Consider the following 22,566-nt stretch of genomic DNA (forward strand, 5'->3'; position numbering starts at 1 on the left):
AGGTTCTTTTTGGTGCGAGGGTGTTCACCCGACCGTCCTTACGGAACATTTTCACAACTGTACTGCCGCGTGTGAGGGACTCCCGGTGATCCTTAAGGTCAGTGACATCTCAAGTAACGGACGGCGGACTCTTGATTTGGCGGTGCCCTTAAGCCGCGAATTTTGGAAAATCAACCGCTTTGGTGCGAATCGCCATAACTCCCTTATTTCTGGGGCAACAGAAATGTTATTGGTATCAATCGACGGCAAAATGAAAGGGCTATATATTGTGATAAGCGACCGGGCTCAAAAACCGACTCGAAAGGGTACAAAATCGAATAATTTCGCAAAAAACGACAAAAAAACTATTTTTGAGTTCCCAACCCTGAAACCCACTCATTTTTTGAGAATTAAAAAAAAAATATTTAACAAATAATTTAGACCTACCAATGTGCTTTCCAATATGATGCATAACATTTCCCTACTCCCAGTACTTTCGTCGCTAGAGCTCGAAACGTAAACCCTTTTGAGAGCGATTTTGACGAACTCCAGACACTTTGCCGTTTTTGTCTAGTGTGGCATTGCTATTGCCTTTAGAAGGCTGTAATTTGGCATGTAGCCCCTCTTGGCAATGTAGTTTGACCAGCTCGAAGGATGTTTTGATATCTCGATTCCAAGTTTGTCGTCGAACCGTCACAAAATAGCCTGTTTTTCGGCCCATTTGCCGCGATTTGGACACGTCCTAGTTTTTGCTTATAACTTTTTATTTATTTATTTGGTGCATTCCAATTTTTTCTGATTATTAATCTGTATTAATAGAGCTTTCATTTGCCACCAAGCACGCCTTCCTAGCTTCAGTAGTTTTTGCTCGAGCTTGACCAGAAGTCGCGACGAAAATTCGCCGAATCTGACTCATTTCACGCGCCGCGACGAAAAACCTTCCTGACGCCACAAAAAATTAATATATATGCATAAAAAATCATATAGACCACACAGACCTTATGGTCCAGACTAGGTGGTCTGTCCTTAAACCTAAGTGAAATCCTATTAAATTTAATGTTAAATGCCACCAAAGACTGCATTTTAACTTTTTGTTTACACTTAAGTTTTATGCCATTATTTCTCATTCGGAACATGTCATCGTTCAAAAACAATGTGGAATTGTCCAACTTCATAAAACCATTGAGTATGTTGAAACATTCGATCAGTTTTCCTTGGAGCCGATGCTCCTCAAGAGAACAGTTTAAGTGATGAGAGCGAGAGAGAGAACGGTAATTCTCAGACCTGAAGCAATCTATTCTTTCCTCAACATATTAACTTTCATTTACTTTATCCCCAATAGTTTTGTACCTATTGCACATCTAGGTTTGAGACCAAATATTTGCTATAGGAGGAACACTGTCCATTGTCACTTACCCGTGTTTGGAGATGAACAGATAAATGATTATTACCTAGCTAATACTATCAACTGAGGCAAAATAATTTTCCTAGTTAAGGCTTTATGCCAGAAAATTTATAATACCCCAGCAAAATACTGCCTATTTACCTAATTCCCCTCAGTTGCACTTCATTACTATACAAGTTGAATCATCTTGCTGGAACAACTAAGACTAACTTACCATATCCCACAGGTCAGGTGAGCCAAATAACACCATCAATTGCTTGTTCAGTGGTTTAGTGCTTCTCACTGGGTCAGCCACCTGCAGGGTATGAAATGTTTTGGTCATGATAAAAATTTTTATTATTTACAAATTGTTGCAACAAAATGAAGTCAGTGAGATTGACATGCATTTGGGATAACAGTATTTGGAAGAAGGGAAGTGTGGGAGCATCGATAAGTGATAGATAATTGGTAGAAAGAAAACATTCATAATCATGAAGAAATAGAAAAAAATAGGGGGAAAAAAAGGGGAAACAAGAGGTACACTGGATCTTTTATACAGTAGCCTTAGTCAATAATTTGTTGCATTTATTTTTTGGTGAATCACAGGTCAATCCATCACATGCACAAGGCTGTACATGTTCTGAATGAACACAAAAGGTATTGAGGATGATCACAACATAACTCTTAATGGAATAAAAACAAAATTGAAGCTACTGTAGTTCAGCAAAATGAGACTGGATAGGTGACAAAAGAAGATTACAGAAAATGCATAGATAAAAAAATATGAGAATTATACAAAATACCCTTGCATCATGTACATTGGATAATTTTTATAACACTAAATAATTAATAGAGTCTGTACAATAATTGGAAAATTAAATAGATATATGATAGTTACAGCATTAGAATGATCATACTGCACAATCTAAATAATCTATATATGGTGGAGGGAAGATCTTTTCTATTAAGTAAAGGCACATGCACATATAAAACAAATTCTTTGCCAAAATTCACGATGCAAAGATATTGGTTGGGAAACGTAATAGTGGCAAGAGTTCAATAAGATGAAGTGATATAATGTTTGTGAAATGTGGCCTGTACATATTTTGCCAGATGAAGTGTATGTAAACAAGAATGTTTATGTTGTAATTCAAACTGAAAAAGTAATTCCAACTCTGCATGTGGAATCACTTTCCTTAACAACAGCTGCTGACAGATGACTTTTGACTCCAACAAACCATAACACATGGCCTAAATATATATCACAAAACACTAAATACCTTGATACTTTTTGTTCTAATGTTGATTATGAAGGTCAAACATTCTTTATCTGGGCTTGAAATGTATGATGTAAATATCATGGAATAAAGGTGATTTCCTGCCTTCCATAAATGATATGAGGAACATTCTTTTAATAAGTACACCGAGGCTTTATGATAAGAATTAAAACAAATGCAATGGTCCCCAGCTAATTCATGGCTTGCAAAACATTCTGCACATTTGTAAATTGACTTTCTTTGTTTATTCCGAGTTTAAAGAAGTTTATGAATACATACAGCATTAACTAAGACTTCAAAGATTTCTGTCCACTAAACCATATGTAAGATTATTCATTGGAACTTATACATAACAATACTCACACAACCTTGTGACAAAACACACCACATACTGACAAGCTGGTGAGTGCTTACCAAATTTCTAAGTGATTAAATCAGTCAGTAGCTTGTGTTGCTGGTTACATCTCAGTTGTGCTAAACAATAAGAATTTCAACTGTAGTGGATTTTTAGAACAACTTATCCATACAAGTATTAATGTAAAACTGTATATTCAGTTGTAACTTTGGAAAAATAAACAAATTACTTAACAAATGAATGACTAATGTTTGGAGGATAACCAATATTTTTTCAATCCAATATAAAACTGATTAAGATGGTATGCCAGAGGCCCATAGGAATCCACTATTTGGACAAAAAAATCACAATGTGTAATGTGTGCAGGGGATCACTGTACATACAAACATTACAGATTTTTTTAAATATAAAATTTACTGTATCAAAAACAATCCATTTATTTTTAACTGGTGGCAATATGAAAAACCAGGTATACAGAAAAGTCATATATATTATTGAGATTCATCTCCATGAAGTATTTATGTAAATACATTCTAGAAGAATTGTAAACTTAAAAGATCAAGCCTCAAAGAAATCAGTGAATAGGAGGTTGAAACCAGTTTTTCCATTAGTGTGCTGAAAGATCGCTCCTCTGCAGATTTCTGTGTCAACCAAGCTTATGTAATATGAAGGGAAAGTAATTATGGCCATCAGCATTTATGCAAAAGATCTCTGGCTCCATTATTTATCATAATGTGCAGAAGGCATTATACCTAAAAAAAAAAGTGGAGGATTCAGATGTTATATATTATTGTGTATTGGCCATAAATAAAAGGAACTATTGCAGCACTACACAAACATACTGAAATTAGATTTGCTTCATATTATTGGAGCCCACTGGCCTGCAATGCACACTTCTGCATTGATCTTCAAAGGCAGACCTTGGTTTCATGACTACATCACTGATCCAAATAAACATAAAAAAGGTCAAAACATGAAGCAGTGGTATCACATACAAACATATCTAAAATATAGTTTACACTGCACAGCTTGTAGATCAATATAATGACAACTATTAAAACGTGTGTGTGTGCGTGTGTGTGTGTGTGTGTGTGTGTAAATCGTCACCACGGCCTGATCACGTGTTGGACTTGTAATCGCCAGCAGGTACCCTCACGACATGAGCAAGTGCTCTTTATCATCGATCTGTGGGTTGCCAGGACCTCACACACCATACACCCCATCCCCCTTGCTCAAGGGGGGACAGTAACCACTCCTAGTCAACGGAAAGAATCCGGCCTCAGTGGGCTCGAACCGCCGCCCTGTCAGACTGTGAAGCTTGGCAGCGCAGTGCTCTAACCAGTTGTGCCATGGGAGTGGTGTGTGTGTGTGTGTGTGTGTGTGTGTGTGTGTGTGTGTGTTTACCTAGTAATGATATACAGGAAATGAGCCACACTCTTGAGGTCCTGTCTCCACATCTTAATCAGTCGAACTCTCCTTCAAAATTTTCTATGACTTTGAATTAGATAATCTCCCTATCCAGGCCATTTCATATATAACTGCATCTATACAGAATGATGTATTTTTTGTCTTTTACAGTTTCTTCCTGTGTTCTCCCCATCCCAAATCACAGTTCTTATTTGTGTGTAGGGAGGGAAAGGATCTGTGACACTGTGGTGAGGGGGTCCTGTGTGTGTATTTACCTCATTGAAATATACAAATGTCTCAAAATCTCAGTTTATTAAGTTTCCTTTAAATTCATGAATATTTTTGGCTGAATTATCTCCCTTTTTAGGTCATTGCAAGTGTCAATGCATCTATGAGGAAAGCAATGTTTGGGATATCTCTCAGACATCATGTCTTGCTCAATTAATTTTGGTGACCTCTTGTACTTCTCATATCCCATTCCCATATAAACAGGTCATCCATGTCGATTATTTATATTTCCTTCATTGCCCTGTACCCTACGATCAGATCTCCTCTTCGCTTTTCTTTTTATAGGTAGGCAGACTCAGTCTTTCCAATCTCTCCTATTACGTCATGTCTGTCAAGCATAGCCCAATCTTTGTCACATCTTTTTAAATCGTTAGTATCTTCCTAATATTTTTCTTTCCGTGTAGATACTAGATCATCGCCACTGCATACATCACTCTTGGTTGAATTGCTGACATGATCAACTAAATCATATCTTCATCCATGTAGTGGAACATGTGTAAGTGTGTGTGTGTGTGCATGTATGTGTGTGTACATATGTGTGTGTGTGTAATTCACTACAGCCTGACCATCAATCACCAGCTAATACCCTCCCGACAAGAGCAAGCACATTATAGTGATCTCTGGGTACTGCCAGAACCTTATTTCACACACCACATGCCCCATCCCCCTAGCTTGAGGGGGGACAGTAACCACTCCTTGTCAGCAGAAAAATCCCAGCTTGAGCAGGGCTAGAACCTCTGCCTGCCAGCAGGGATGGAGTGAATACCAGAGTTGTGTATTCAAATACAAATATGAATGTTTCAAATTCTAACAAATACAAATACAAATTTGAATACACTGAAATGGTTTTAATTCTGATACAAATACAAATACTTCTCAAAAATATTCATGAATACATTCACTTATACTTTTCATTTGAAAAATACCTTCTTGATGTAATTGGGTATTGCATTGTTTTAAAATTATTCAACCGCAAAATGAGCTCATGAACCTGTATTTTACATAACAATTACACGTCCGCCCAGGAGGCAAGAGTTGTAAGGAACAACGGCTGTTATTTCTGATTGTAAAATTAGAAGTATTCATCAGATTATTCGCAGAATACAAATACTTTTCCCTTGTATTCGAATATGAATGAGAATACTTTGATTTCTATCAATAATTACTCTAATACGAATACGAATACACCCAAGTACGGTATTCAAATGTATTTGAATATGAATACCGAATATGAATACTCCATCCCTACCTGCCAGGCCACAAAGCCTGGCAACGCATAGCTTTAACCACTGAGCTATGCAGCAGTGCGTGTGTAATTCACCACAGCCTGATCATGAGTTGGACTCGCTTTTGCCAGCAGGTACCCTCCCAACGTGAGTAATTGCTCATTATTGTTGATCTCTGGGTACTGCCAGAACCTCACCACCACACATCCCATCACCCTTGCTCAAAGGGGGACAGTAACCACTCCTAGTCAACGGAAAGAATCCGGTCTGAGCGGGCCTCAAACCACTGCCTGTTTGGCCGTGAAGCCCTGCAGCGCAGCGCTCTACCGACTGAGCTACCGGAGTGTGTGTGTGTGTGTGTGTGTGTGTGTGTGTGTGTGTGTGTGTGTGTGTGTGTGTGTGTTCATTTGTACAACTATTTTTAATATGTTTGTTTGCAAATAATAGTGAGCACAGCTTTTGTTATCAAGAGCTGGATTGTAAACCATGGACAATGCACATTTGTAGTGTACTAAAAAAAGAGTGCTACTCCACATTTCTGTTCTTTTAAACAAAGGGCATGTCTAGTGTCCATGACATTTCCTGATGAAATCAATGTAAATAAAATGAAATGTGAACTGAAAAATCTCAACACATCAAATGTTGTTCTTGATGCATACATGAATGAGGTAACACAGTATATATATATATATATATATATATATATATATATATATATATATATATATATATATATATATATATATATATATATATATACAGTATATATTGTGTGTGTGTGTGTGTGTGTATATATAAAGAAAAAAACATTTGTGATACACAATTTCAGCTGAGCAATAAAATTCAAAAGATTAATTTTTCTGCAATGGACACTTGCAGGACAGTCAGTATATAATATGAATCAATATTTATAGTATAGAAATTGATGCAATTTCACTATTAAGGTCAGAAGGGGATACAACAACAACAACTGCAATGATGAATGCTTTTGGTCTTAGTATTAGTATTAATTACATAAAAAGGTACAATAATACCATAATATTTACTTTGGTCAACTTTGAAAGCTTGGTTAATACTCTACTATCACATTTTTCTTTCAATACAGTGTAGCAGCTTTCATGATGCATCATAGCGTGATTATCAGACCATGAGACCGAAACTCGAATAAAAATCATTTAAAATGATACATCGGCTATTATAGAGAGTACAGTTCTTGTACGCTTGTAGTATTGGTACATGTTACTAGTAGGTTTAGCCAGAAAAACTGTCTTATAAAAATTTGAACTTCATCCAACTGTAGCGTCAGATGTAAAATAACTCTGCATTTTGTTTTTTATGCAAAGTGAACAGTTATGGAATATAAAATGTTAAACCTAATATAATGAACAGTTCCAAGCTACAAAGTGAAAATATTAAAAACTAGTGTAATAAACTAGTGTAATATTCAACACTACAGTGGTTAAAGGCAGTTTTAAGAACAACTTGGGCAAAGGATAATGTGCCAATCCTTAGTGTACAACCAACTATATTTACACTGGTATTTATAATGTCACATTCTCACATTATTTCAAAACACATCTGCCTAAGGCATGTGGGCAGAACATGAAACTCATAGTATATGAATGAATGGTACATGATGAGCAAAGACAAATGAGAATTATCATCCATAGTCAGGGTCATTAGAATAAAATGCAGTTCATTTTTTGACAAGCCACTTTCCAGACAGTGTTCCATTGCCTTCATTGTTTCTAGAATGGTGCTCAGTGGCTGGAAAAATATTTGCTATGACTGATACCAACACATTACTCCAGCTGCCCATCAGTTGACAATGATATCTCACATGGCAAAGCTCCTCAAATGGCCCTTCATGGTTTAATTTTCTGATCAGTTCCAATTGGGGTTACAGTATTTGTGTAAGGCAGCCAAGAGGATAGGGACAGGCCAGAGGGGGTGTATTATGCTTCTGTAGGACAGGTAACATTGATCTCTTACTTAATAATTGGACTATCACAACGCATGGTGTAAGAGGAACCCCATCATATGCAAATGTTCTGTAACAACCATTGAGGTTAAAGACATTTCATAACCTACTGGAGCCAATATTAGTCTCACAAACAACATTATTCACTTGGAGTATCAAAAGTGTTCTGAAGTTTAGAACTACAGGTTTCAGGTTGTGTCAGCAGTGAATGTTGGTAGCCATTGCATATTTATATATTATAGCCTTCTTATGCCTTAAAATGTTCAACCTCTTATGTGTTAAATACACCGAGGTATCTTACATTATTGTTATCCCTTGAAAAACAGACCTGAAGGCTACAAATGAGCACTGAATGCTACAAACAAGCACTAACTGCTACAAACAAAGGCTAACTGCTACACATTAAGGGTTTGGCGTGTGGGAGGGCGGTGTGGAGAGTGGTAATCTTCATCCCTGGTGGGTGGTAACTGTCGGCGTCCTGAGGGTCGGTCTGGCGGGCGGTCGTACATGTGCCCAGGGTCTTGGGGAGGAAGCCTTTCACCATAATCATCATCCCGTAAATCCCTGTCTCGAGGATCTCTCAAGTCCCGAGGGTCACGGGAGGGAAGTGTCCGGGGGCCACCGTGTCCTGTTGGGCCCCCTCGGTGGTACACTGTAATTTGGAAGCGTTTCAGTGCCCAGCCTCTCTGGTTAGAGTATTTGTTCCCCAAATTTTTCTATCTAGTTTTCTCAGAAGAGGACAAAGTTTATGTAAAATGCATGACAAACTTAAGACATTGAAAATCTTTACTTTATATGAATTATCAAAATATGACAGATCGAACAGAGCCTTCGTCTTAAGTCAACAATGTTCTGAAACATATAACCTCCTTTACTCAAGTAATGGACCTCTTTCAGCTTCCTCATTAAAGCCTGGTAAACTATAAATGCAATTACAGATTTACAGAAAAATTGTATTGGGGAATGTTATTTATTAGCAATGATCTTTAATTAACCTTCAGTTTCATGCTACTGAATTTATTGCTTATAATTAATTTCATCAGCATCCTAACACTACATCCCTTTGTAGCACTGGGTGTAGGTGTACATGCTACTCTAGAAAGTAAAGCAAAAACATAAACCAACAACAAAAAACATTTAAAGTATTGCCACTGCTACCACTACTCAGAGAAATAATAGTACCAATATAATAATAATAATAATAATAATAATAATAATAATAATAATAATAATAATTATAATAATAACAATAATAAAAATAATAACAATAATAATGATAATAATAAAATATAATAGTAATAGCAATAATAATAATAACAATCATAATAATAATAATAATAATAATAATAATAATAATAATAATAATATCACTAATAATGAGAATAATAATGAAAAAACAATGTAAACATACTAGAGCTAAAGGAACGTAAAATTATTAATATGCTTCAAATGTTGCTTCACTATGTCTACGAATAGAATATTTTGAATCACCACTATATGTATCCTGAGTCCCGTCTGGATACCAATCCTGACCACCTACGCTGTGAGCTGGAAAAATTGACTTTTGTATTTCCGTACCTCATGTATGTATATACCTTAAACATAACATTTACAATGAATAGTACGTATTTGAGACATGCACTTTACTCATTATTTCTATCAGTGTAAGCAATTCAAGTCATGCTTAGTTGTACTGCAAGAAAACTCCATTTTATTATAAAATGGTGAAACTGCATTAACTGATTAACCAGTACAAATGGAAAGCTTTTTACATTTGCAGTTCTTAAAGTGATTTTTTAAAAGATAAGTTAATTTTGATATTTTCAGTTATCATTTCCATTATCCATTTTATAAGATCAAACACCATGCACTGTTTATATCATGCAGTGATTTTTATATAAATAGTTACATTATGTTTCTCCCTTGCTTTTTTCTCTTTTTTTAATTTTTAGATCAATTCATGCCCAAAGTCATGTCAAATCTCACTATAATGATGATGCTTGTGATGCTCAGATGAATTTTGACATCTATAAGTGATTTCTCATTTTGATTACATGCTAATACCTGTGCTCTATCAAATCAATATTACAACTGTAATTTTGACAATTAGTAATTCTGTGCTAATAAAACAAGACAAGAAAGTTCAGTCATTATAGTTTGGGGTTTGGTGGATTTAGAGAAACATTTTCATTTACTATTTCAATAATTACTGTATTGGGCTGGTTCAGGTATGAACAGTTATTAATATCTGTAAAGGCAAAAGATAGATTTGCTTCTGGTGGGTACTGCTAACTTTGCTTGACTTAAGAATGTTGTTTTGCAATACATAATCTTATATAATCTGTATATTTCATCATATATATAGCTTAACTAGGATACTGATGTAGTACATGCTAAGGAATCAATTTCCTTTAGAAGATGAAGATGTGCACTGAATATACTGAAATAACTTCAATGATTTACCAATGAATAAATTTTTTGTTTCAGGGAGTAGGCTAGAGGAAAAAGCATTCTCTCTGAAGTCATCAGAAGTCATTGGTCAAAAACAAAATAAAATAATTGGGCTATAAACTTAGAAGTTAAACCTGGGAAAATATTGAAACTTAATCATTATTCAGTAAGGAGTGCACTGAACACTGATGCAAAATATAAGAAACAGGTTTCACAACTGTAACTAAAAAACACTGGCAGACTTTAGGAAGGTTTCACTTTGTGACGATTTGGCTATCATGATTAAGCTGATTTCAACATATATTTCAATTTGATTTTTTTAACTCTTATTTGTTTTATTTTGCACTTGCCTATGTGCTGTATTGAGCCAGCTATACCTTAAAATTTTACTGAAGTATATATATATATATATATATATATATATATATATATATATATATATATATATATATATATATATATATATATATATATATATATATATATATATATATATATATATATATATATATATATATATATATATATATATATATATATATATATATATATATATATATATATATATATATATATATATATATATATATATATATATATATATATATATATATATATATATATATATATATTCTGACTTTGCCACATACCTGACAAATAAATATTTTAGTGATCAGTGTGTTCTTTAAGCTGATGAATAATTCTAATAAAAAAAAATGTGGTAAAGTAGCTATGGTCATGGTGACACATTTGCATGCAGTTGTCACACATACATTTAATAACTACAGTACAGCATAAACTAAGGCATGGTGAAAGTGCTGTACTGACCACCTAAACATCTAAGCAGTGTTATGGCAACAGCATTACCCAGGGTGCTATGCTAAGTCCTGGTGGACAAAGCAAGCAATTAGTTGAGACACACATGGCAACCAAGGGGTTAACTCATCCGTGCCCAACCAAATATACCAGCTGGTGTAGTGCTGCTGCAGCAGGTGACCACTGGCTGGCCACTCAGCCATTACAGCCTCAGTGACCACGCCAGACGTGCCACACTAACTACTGGGGTATGAAGTTGCTTGGGGCATTACCTCTCTCATCCGTATAGCGAGGGTAGCCGGGCTCACGAGCCACGGACCCAGGAGGACCTATATAAGGAGATGACACAGTTAGATGGGTCACTGTACGGTTTTGACCCATAATACTATTTTATATGGTGCCATAAATTTTGCAAATGAATTTCACAGTGAAAGATTTTATATGAAATCAGTGTTTCAAATGTCGGAGCATTGTGAATTTAATTTTGATTAAGATTATTGTTGCCGAGTGCTGCAGTTGCAAATAGACTGCAATTATTATTTTTTTTACCAGAAATCTATATACCATTACCCTCAAACTTCTCCATTTTATTCTCAATTTTCATATTAAAACTGGAGAACTGGCATCCTGTGAGGTTTTTCCATCCTTACTTGTGATCAGATTCAAAGATAATAGGAATGAACTCTATGAGTAGATACTGTCCAAAATACTGAACCCTTCCAAAAGTAAGTTATAATATATCTGGGGATAGTCTATTTCTTGATAACATCCTGGGATTCTAATTTTTCATACCTTAGAAAAACTGTTCAGATAGATTTTTTTCAGATCATAAAATTCTCCCTTCAAAATTTGGAGTATTGTGATTTTCAGACTAGTGGATTATGGATCATCAAATTTTTAACTGTACCTCTTTTCTTTCAACCACAAATAGAAAACTGTAATTAGATCACTGAAAGTTTAACAGGTAAAACTATATATTGTAATAATTATTTGAAAAGATGTGTTTCAAAAGAAATTATTGATTATTTCAAATTGGCTTCAATCTTTTAGGAAAATGGTAGTATTCTGTATCAAACTCAGCAGGTCTGATTTGGCAAAGCATGTAAGTAGTAGTGACAAGAGGAAGTATGATGCTGAGGGCAGTCTTAGTCTGCAGCTGGAGCAATGATAATTCTTAAACTGTCGTTCGAAAGGTTTCTTCCTACACAACAATAACATAAATTAATACTCCTAGAAAAACTGTAACTGGAATATAGGGAACATAAAAATTGATTTAGTATAAGAACTCACCTGATGATTTTTAACTGTTTACATCTTGCATATATTTCTATAATTCCATACATAATTCAACAGTAGAAGTATGGGTATATAATCAGGAAATATTTCTAGACTATTGATGTATGTATATATGTCCTGTATTTACAATAGGTAACCATCAGTAAAGCCATCACATTTTAAGTCTTGGTAAATTTATATGTGTAAATTCAAGCATACTGCAAACACGTAATAATCTAATTTTTCAAGAATTCAGAAAACTCAACAGTCTGTATGGCACTAGCAAGAATAATTATATTTGAGCATACTAATCCAATGGACAAAGCAAGAATATAAATTATAGTTACAATATTGGCACTTAGTACCACAGATGTGAATAATTCTCTTTATACTGATTTTCCTGATAATATAGTGCAGCTGCACCACAGTATATGAACAATAATTTGGTTGGTTTCTCAAAAATATGATCTGACAATTAAAATCAAGAGGACATTCATATAGCTTCCCTTTTTAGTAATGATGTCAACCTCACAAGATTTTGCAAACTTCAGTGATTGCTGTAATGAGACAGCTTTCCATGTTTGATTTCATAGTTATAATGATTGTTTGGGTGGGTTAAAGATGTAAATGGCTTCCTTTGTGGCACCATTAAATGCAGTGCACTGCATATTTCAGTACTGCCAATTTATTTCATTGGTTTTGTCATGGTCACATGACTTACTCATTAAATTTCTAGATCACTGCATTTATAAACACCAAAAAATTTGACACATTGGCAGTAATTGAAATACAGCATTTTATGAAACAGATCAGGGCAAGAGAAGAAAATTAGCACATAAATTTTGCTAGTTATCAAACTGAGACATTTCTACACTTAAATACTAAGCATGTAGGTATGTAGTGACACATAGGATACCTACCCCTGAAACAAACAGTTAAACTGTAGGGAAAGGTATAACATTATACAGTTTCTGTCATATATTCCTTAGAAATGTCTCAATTGTAAGCACTACCTTCAAATTATACATTAAGAAATTTGTGTTAATACCAACATCTAAAGCAAAGATGTGTACCAGGTATGAATGTAATAAGTAAATAACAACTAGTAAAACATATAAATGTATTGAGAAGAAATTCATTTGAAATTAGAAGAAAAATTGGCTGGGCTTTAAATTGTATGCACCAAAACACTGAATTATTCATGATGATAGCACTAGTTAGGTATCAGGGTATGAATGTATGTATACACCAAATTAGATGATAGTGAACTCATTATTCAAAGACAATACTGAACTTTGTGCTGGGTATGCAACAATCACATCTATACACAAAACAAAAACTCACAGGACCTCCTTCATTAGTATATAGATATCTATTAGCACTTGATGATGCATGTATGAATTTAGTTAATAGAATACATAAAGGTGGAAAAGTCAAGCATATACTACTCCATCCATTATAGTCAAGTTTGTTTCATCACCTACAGAGAATAGCAGGTATCATTTCAGTGATTATGTAAGGTAGGGCTAATGAACGCAATTAGATGTTACTCACTTTGAAACTTATGTGCTGCCTTCTAAACAAATGCAAACTTTTCCACATGGACCATGCTAACCCTCACAACTATGTTTCCAGCCTTGAAATACTTTACACATTTTGTAAATATATTGTTTAGTTTGGCAGCATATAGCAAGCCCTGAAACTTGAACATGCCATATATTTGGCATGATCATGCAGCCAGACTCCCTGCTGACAAGGATTCTCTCAAAACCATTTTAAACTCTTATTATGAACGGAGAGCAATTTTACTAATAATGGACCTTTACTTTACCTTATATTACTTATAGAATATATGGTCAAACAAAAGAAAAAAAATATTTAAATAACTACATGTTAAGACAAGTTTTTCAAGGTTTTTGAAACCCCTCAATGAAATCAAAGGGACTATATTTATGAAACGAGGGAAGCAAAGCTAAGTGTCTGATTTGGTTGACAAGCTGCCTCTCTCTAAGAAGTCACGTGTTAGGTATGACCCCATAACCTTCAGGGTACAAGGGAAATATTATGTTATGGAGTAACCCAACTGTTTTATGTGAAGCTGTAGGATTTTTCTTTATCATCTTTTCAACAAGGAATCAAGTATCTCGGGCACAATCTAGCTTTTCTTGTCAGCGATGACAAGTTATTGTTCTGGAGACAAAAACACTAATCATCTTTGTAAAATTAATGAAAGCAATGTTACAATGATTCATGTGAGCAACCACAAAGTGAGACTAATGACAGAGAACACTGTCACATACCCAGCATCTGTTCAGTAATGTTCAAACTTTCATCAGCATTCACAGTGGTTTTGCTTAGAAATGCATTGATTTTGTTTACATCTTGCCACAACATGAAGTACATAAGCACTTACACAAAGTACTATTACATAAGCACTTATATACATGTTACTCCATATCAACACCTAAATACATTTGTTTCTCACCTATTTCACTTTTTTCTTTCCCTTAATATCTGGAAATAAAGTAAAAATTTTGATCTGTATGTAAAAAAATCAAGAAACTGCTCTGGTTTTTCATTGCTACTTTTAACCACAGTATTGTTGGCCACATATATGATACATCAGTAAACACAAATAAATAAAATCCTTGATATCTAGTTAAAAAAATGGAAATTTCAGATTAAAAATTCTTTGGAAAATGAAATGATGCCCTAACAAATTTAGTCCCCTGATGATGAATATCATCAAGTGTAAGGTAGTTTTCTGAGGATGCCTTTAATTTATCAAGCTACATAATACAATATTGTAAGTAGTAGTACTCAATGGATCCTAAGCACCACTAAGTAGGATACCATTCAAGTAAGTAGGACACCATCAATATCCACTCATAAAATAACCATAAACATCAAGTATATGCCATAGGGGGTTAAGTTTGGTGCCAGGCCCCGAGAGGACGGGTCAGTTTTACCGTCAGGTCTGGCATTGACATGCAGTGAACACCACACCAGATGGAAAAAGTACCGGGATGACTGACTTGCCTGTTATTGTGACTTCTGGTTTTGATGCCCATGAAACAAAATAATAACTCGGTGGGTGTAAAGAAAGTATAAGTATTCATGGCGTTTCTGAGTATTACATGCAAAAAAGAGAGAAATTATCCACAAATGAAAGAACAGTGAGCAAGTGAGTTTTGAAATGCCTCAAAAATAATTTCCAATGAATTATACAAGGAACAACGAAAAGGAAATACTCATATTAATCCGGTTTTAAAATAAATGCATTGGAGTGTTATTGTCCAATGACTGGGAACTGGAGCCTAAGAAATACCCATGTCTGACAAAAGGTATCGCTGGACTGAGAAAAGCAACATGGTGGTATATCCCTCTGGCTGGAATCTTTTTCCTGTTCACGGGCTCGCCACCAAACATACAAGCTGCCAAACGTACATGCACATAGTTCACGGTTTGATCAGTGAGCTGTGCATAGCGTATTCTTTCGTGCCTCTGTATATGGTAACTAAAGCAATGGTCATTTATTTAGGAGCTATAAAGGTAAAAAAAAAAAAAAAAAAAAAGCTAGTAAGTTCAGTGTGGTCTGTGGCCTCTTGGAAGAAGGTTCAGCTTGGCCAAACTCCTTCCGGCTCCTTTTGACAACGTACCTAACAAACTGGTTTATTCGGGTACATACACGATCACACACCCTTGGATTAGCACATCAGTCCTCCCCCTCCTACCACCCCAGAATCAACCGCCGTCAAAAAGGGGAGGAAAGGGCCAGTTTTAGTCTAGTACAGCAAGTTTGTAAACTCCCCAACCAAACACAAAATACTACGAGAATTCCTTGTATAGTGTTTGGCGTTGATATAAAAAGAAGGAAACTTTAGAAAACCACACAGGAAATCTCTTTAGTATCCGGTATTGAGTAGCAAAAACGGATCATTGTGGAGAATATAGTTTGGTTTGGGCGCTTACAATGACTGTGTTGGACTGTCGAACTGGCCCAAGGTCACGAGTCCGCGGGGCCCAGTGGGGAGCATCCATGACACCTCTTTTACCGAAATTGACCCCCTTTTGACCACTCATTCTGCACACCCTTTCTGCTCGAGCAGCCCTTTTTTTGGCAGGCTTTTTTTGTACTTCCTGTTTTTTTTATGACCTTGAGCTGTTTCCGTTGCTGTAAAAAAGACTAGAACTGGCAGGCTTTTTTGTTTCCTGTTTTTTTAATGCCCTTGAGCTGTTTCCGTTGCTGTAAAAAAATACTAGAATTGGCAGGCTTTCTTGTTTCCTGTCTTTTTATGACCTTGAGCTGTTTCCGTTGCTGTAAAAAAGACTAGAATTGGCGGGCTTTTTTGTGTTTCCTGTTTTTTTTTTTTATGCCCTTGAGCTGTTTCCGTTGCTGTAAAAATTACTAGAAATGAAAACTGAATGAATAAACTAACCTGGCGGCGTTGAGTTGGTCCGCATGAGGTTCCCCTGAGCGTGGTTGGCCCGCGGGCTGGTGTGCGGTGAGGGGAGCGGCCGCTGGATCTGTGGCGGCGGCGGCGGTGGGTGCGTGGCCTGCCAGTACGCGTCCAGGTACTCGGCTATGTGTTCGCACGCGTCCTCCAACTGAAAGGAAGTCCTCGTCATGCCACCAACACCCGCTACGGTAGATGTCTACAATACTTTCATCCGTCTCAAAATGTCGGACGTTGTTTTTTTCTGATATACATAACATTATAAAACTCTGAAAAATGGTAATTAAAAGACTTAGGATCTAAATACAAATAAATCACATTATACAAATAAACTGACACATTCAGGCAATAGATATCACCATATTTAGCTGCAGAATGGTGGGACACCAACAGTAATAGTGAGACTGATTGCAATACCTGCATGATACTCGTTTTATTGACTAAAAGAAACGATCCCACGAGTTATCGATTACTTTTATTATAATTTCAATTTATTTTGCCACCTTTGAAGATGGAAAAGATAGATGCAAGAATGTATGCATACCTAACGCATAGCTACACCAAAGAATACATATATACAGATCCGCTCACCTGGTTCTCGTCAAGAATGACGTCGAACATTTCGGGTGGACACTGCGCCAGCTTCTCGGCGGCAACCATCTGAACGTTGAGGTTGCGACTTTGAGACTTGCCCCGGGACTTTATTAGACGCTGCAACACCTGCCAACGGAAGCAACACGTGCACACTTGACAATGACTGCACAAAATGACCCTCTCTTTCCTTCCCTCACTGAAACTTAACTGCTAGCATTTTTTTTTATGTTCTTAAAGCTATAAATCATTAAAAGAACAAAGATAACCAATCATCTAATGCACAACGAACAAATGTACGCAAAATGATCCTTTGCTGAATCACGAACTGTTGTTTGATAAGTACCTACTACTTATACATCAATGTTGGAATTCATTAGAGGCAGCAATACCCAGCTACAACACGAATCGGTCTGCATGCGAGTGGCAAAGAGTAATCACAATGAGTCTTTCTTGATTGAATAGTGCTTAAAGAAAACAAAGTTGTATTATATGCATTAGCTTTACATCAGAGGTCTGCACATCACCTTTGAATAACAACGTAAAAAATGTGCAAGTAGTAATCATTAATACTATACTCTGATAAAAATAGTTGATCAAACATTAACCTTTGCATATTAATCTATACAGCATGTTATGGTGCGTGAGACGAACCGATCATTCTTGAAAATGGCTGAGTGAGCTGAGTTTAACTCAGCCATGTATGATATTTAGGAACAGATAGGCATTGGGGAATTAGTACAGCTGGCTACACATACACCCTCATTGACTGCTTTCCTTTGCTCTAAGCGGAGGTTTGGCACAATTTCATGTATCCGTGGAGCAGTGGTCAGCGTGCCTGGCGACGACTATGCGGGCCCGGGTTCGAATCCCGGCACGGTCAGTCGCCGTGCAGCTCACCCAGCTGGTCATCCTCCTTTACGGTCTGGTCGATAATTAGGTACACTCCAGAAAATGTTCTCGAACGCTTTAAGCACCATGCATTCTGAGATACACGGACGAAGAATTTTGAGACACCTTTCCCTGTATAAAACGGGTGGTAGCCCTGTGTACACATGCTCTGTGTGAAGGAGTGAGATGCCAATGGCTCAGTATTACATTCGCATTGATAAGTCTTGTCGCTTGATCTCCATAATGTATTGCTAATATGCTGTGGTGTAAGGTGAATATATCGGTTATGTAACCGTATTTTAATAATTGGTTATATGTTGCGGTGACAATTCCTCGCCACCAGTGCGTTTTATCGTCTGTAGGATGACGTCATCAAATCAACACAGGATCGAAACGTATCATATACGGTACAGTAATGGATTCACATGCGTCATCACAATCGGGGTACCAACCATTCCGAGGCGACTTGTCGCGATCGATTCATTTTCACATCCATCGTGGCCAGGTGTTCCATAACTTTTTGTTGAAAGTGTACCAGGGGAAACCTGGGGAAAGTAAACTGTGGCCATCCCGTATTTCACATTGGCCCGTGTCCCGGGGTAATTAGTTGTTACAAGTAACTCTCGATTTACGCGAGTTTGGTTTACGCGTTTTTGAAATAACGCGGGGTCCAAAATCCAAATAAATGTTTAATTTAGGCGTTTTTTTCACTTATACGCGACATTTTATGGAGTGGCCACCATATGTCTCACGCAACTGGACTCACACGGCCACACAGCTGAGCTCAGTTCTTCCCGCGCGCCACTTGAACAACAATACAGTACCTACGCTGCCACGCTACTCAACAATAGGGGTGGGCAGGTACCGGTACCAGTACCGGTACTAACGGTACCAGCAATACGGTACAGTACCGGTACCAATACTAGCCAGCCCCTCATGGTGTCCCTCATTTCTTCCTCACACGAGAGAGGCTGAGAATGAGTGCCCGAGTGGATATCTCGGTTCTGGTGACACGCGGCATGCAGCTGTTTGTTGTGTGGGTGTGGTTGTGTGGTTTGTAAACAATGCAAATGGCGGCCGGGCTGGGATTGCGTGAAATAACTCCTCGTACAAGACTCATGATGTACAGTTTCTGATATCATATTCACCCCATTATTCTCACTAATATTAATAATTAATAATGAACACATGGACATTTTTTTCCAATATGATTTTCTATGTAGCTTGTACTTCTCCTTAGTCATACAATCTTAAGCCACCTGTGACATCAAGATCAAGATCATACAAATGGCGCCCGACGGAAAAACGGGATAACAGCAAGGCATGGACGATCTTCCACCGATTTAGTCTTTGTATAGTAGTTATTAGATCGCCCTGTATTCTATGGTAACATATTATAGGACAGCTATGGACTATGAAGGATTATAAACAATAATAAAGGTAAGTTTGCCGTTGTTATTGGATAAGACGAAAAACACCCTTAAAAACATCCCAAAGAATAAAAAAATCATTAAAAATTTGTACATTCAGCGTATAACGCGCAGGGCTAAACTTTCAGGCATTTTTTATGTGAAAAAATGCGCGCTATACACCGAAAATTACGGTATTTATTTTTCGACAGAAACCAACCTCTTGTTTGATTTACATTGTTTTTGAATTACGCGACTTTTTCCAGAACGCAACACTCGCGTAAATCGAGAGTTACCTGTACCTACCACAGGATCAAAGGGTCAACGGTTCGGAGATGAGCACCGCAGCCACGCGCAGCTATAACGTATGCACCTAGTTTTACCTTTACCTCTATAAAATATGAATTGAAGTTGTTTATGCAATATTTACATTGTCATTCAGAAGGGATGAATACTTATACTTAATCTTTTGTCTATTTTCTAATGCTAGGCAACCATGTACTACAGCTGAATTATAATATATTTTTGCAATACGAAGTAAAAACATTATGGACTCATCAACTCAAGGGTCGTCGGTTAAGTTGCTGACAACCTAAGTTCATGGAAGAAGCAACAAGGCCTTGGTACCAGAGCTGCCAAAATACTGAACAAAAGGCATCAAAAAGGTGTTTGTGAGGTTAGGGAAACCGATCCTCTGCTTTATCTACACTCACCTTAGGAGACGAGATCTTGAGGTATACAAGAATGGGCGCTAAGGAGGTCTTGGCCAGCTGCGACGGGTGATTAATAGTGTCGCAGTCCAACACCACCAGCTGCAGGGTTCGGGCAAGCTCGAATATCCGCTCAATCTCGGCCTGAACCTCGGCTATACAAGAAGACCTGGAGTTTGAGCGTTCCATGAGGGCTCTTTTACTGGGGTTGTTGAGAAGACTCCGTTTGGCCAGAGAGATATCAGCGCTCACCCTCGTGATGATCACCCTGTGAAGAAGGCGGCACTGACTGCCTGCTGCACACCCGACTCCGCCATCCAGCGGGGGCCAGGCAGTGAGTGAGGCTCACGTGTCCTGCCACACATTACTTCTCTATGGGGACGGCCCTAACCTGATGCTGCGGTCAGTCTGTACAGGTGTGTTTTAAAAGGGTGGCCGCGGCAGGTGTGAGGGAAATTTAATGCAACATGTTTAGTTTATTTCATATACCTCCAATCCAATTAAAACTCTATGAAGTACGCGAATTCATAAGCTGCTCATTGGTCAAGACAAGCAATTTGTATATTAATGATCTAATCTATTGAAATCATGCGAGCACACTTAACTAGTTTCAATGTGAAACACTGAAGTCTGAAACAATTATATTTGTGTGAATCTAAGAAGTCTCTCTTATAAGGATATATAGTAATTTTACCACCGTATTGGTACAACTGAAAACAAGATATCTTGTACATCAAATACTGATATAACTGTTGAGGAGGCGTATACTTACTTTCCCTCAAATTTGTGCTTAATGTAATCAAAAAGCGCCTTCTGCATCATGTCCGTAACCTCGTACCCTTTGAGGGAGGGGCCGACGAGCACTAGCGGGCGCATGGAAGGCACGACATCGTAAGGAGGAATATTCTCCTGTTTCTTAAAGAAAGGTTTCTTTTTCTCTTTCGCCGGAGGAGTGGTGATGGAAGTTTTCCCTTTGGAGTTGCCCAAGGAATCAGAGTCTTCCCCCAGGTTGGAGTCTATGCCGTTGTCGAGATCAAGTCCTGTGTGGTGTATGGCAGAGTTATTGGAGGGGTGCCTGGGCGTTGCCAGCTTGGTCTGGCTCACCTTCTAAAGAAAGGCTAGGGAGCATTATATAAATTTGGGTGGCAAACCTGCAGTGAGATAAACATCACCTTTGAGCAGGACATTATCAAGATAAACTCTCCTAGACCCTGGACCTCACTATACTAAGAAGGAAATACAGTTAATTTATTCGTTATATGAATCCATATATTTCAGAACAGGTACACCAAAGAAGGTCCAGGGCGAGTAAGAGTTTGTCCCGTGAGTAATACTAAACTGAGCTGCTGGGAGGATCTACCGCTTGTGGAATATACCAAAAAGGAACTCAGGGAGGCAAAATTTGAATTAGAAGGGAAGTCAGAATCTCTCATACTATTAAGGGCAACGGTGCCTAAGAAGGTAGGATTAGCTCATATCACATAAACTGTGGGATACTGAAGAATAATGCAATATATAGGCTAGGGGAGAGGAGAGGGAACGGCACACACATCGAAGTGTGACTTAGGGAAGCCTCACTAAGGAGAACCCATGATTCCAAGCATTCAAGAGGTCTGAAAAAGGAATGAATGATCGTTGGGTCTCAGAGAACAATCTGGTCAAGACACAAGGCAAAGGAGGGGAAAAAAGGTTCAAAATAAAGTAATATCATGGGTACTCAGGGCAAACTCTGAATAACAATGCCTCGGAACAAGCTCGTCACAGAGATGCATGAATTCCTGCCTCTAATAAAAGTTAAAAGTTAGCAGCCTCTATAACAGTATTGGGAGCTTACATGCAACTGTCTCAGGTAATCAAGGAGGAGGAAAAACTAAAATTGATATTCCTTAATTAATATTATGGAATAGAAATACACGGCACGGAAAATCAGAAGTGTGGGAGGAAGAAAGGAAAAGAAGAAAACCGAATAAATAAACGGGTGTGAGTACCATTACGTCAGGTCAGCTGCGTGGGGTGTGTCACGGGGAGGAGAGGGGAGGAGGGGCGCACGAGGGTAAGGTACTGCGGGG

General features: G+C 37.3%; 1 protein-coding gene across 10 annotated transcripts in view; it reads right to left on the minus strand.

The window, feature by feature from the left end:
* Positions 1–1,696: 1,696 nt before the first annotated feature.
* The window catches only part of LOC127004140 (voltage-dependent L-type calcium channel subunit beta-2-like), a 131,742-nt gene continuing 110,872 nt past the window's right edge, over positions 1,697–22,566 (minus strand). For 4 of the 10 annotated variants that reach the window (XM_050871549.1, XM_050871553.1, XM_050871546.1 and 1 more), the window contains 7 exons: positions 21,270–21,537; positions 20,501–20,765; positions 17,488–17,616; positions 16,879–17,047; positions 11,437–11,493; positions 9,389–9,445; positions 1,697–8,549 (listed from right to left, as the gene is read on the minus strand). In XM_050871549.1, coding sequence (XP_050727506.1) covers positions 8,293–8,549; positions 9,389–9,445; positions 11,437–11,493; positions 16,879–17,047; positions 17,488–17,616; positions 20,501–20,765; positions 21,270–21,537 — 1,202 coding nt within the window. In that variant the 3' untranslated portion in view covers positions 1,697–8,292. The other 6 variants (XM_050871550.1, XM_050871547.1, XM_050871548.1 and 3 more) reach the window with 5 other exon arrangements.

Source organism: Eriocheir sinensis, chromosome 27 (assembly GCF_024679095.1).
Source record: "Eriocheir sinensis breed Jianghai 21 chromosome 27, ASM2467909v1, whole genome shotgun sequence".
Taxonomy (NCBI): Eukaryota; Metazoa; Arthropoda; class Malacostraca; order Decapoda; family Varunidae; genus Eriocheir; species Eriocheir sinensis.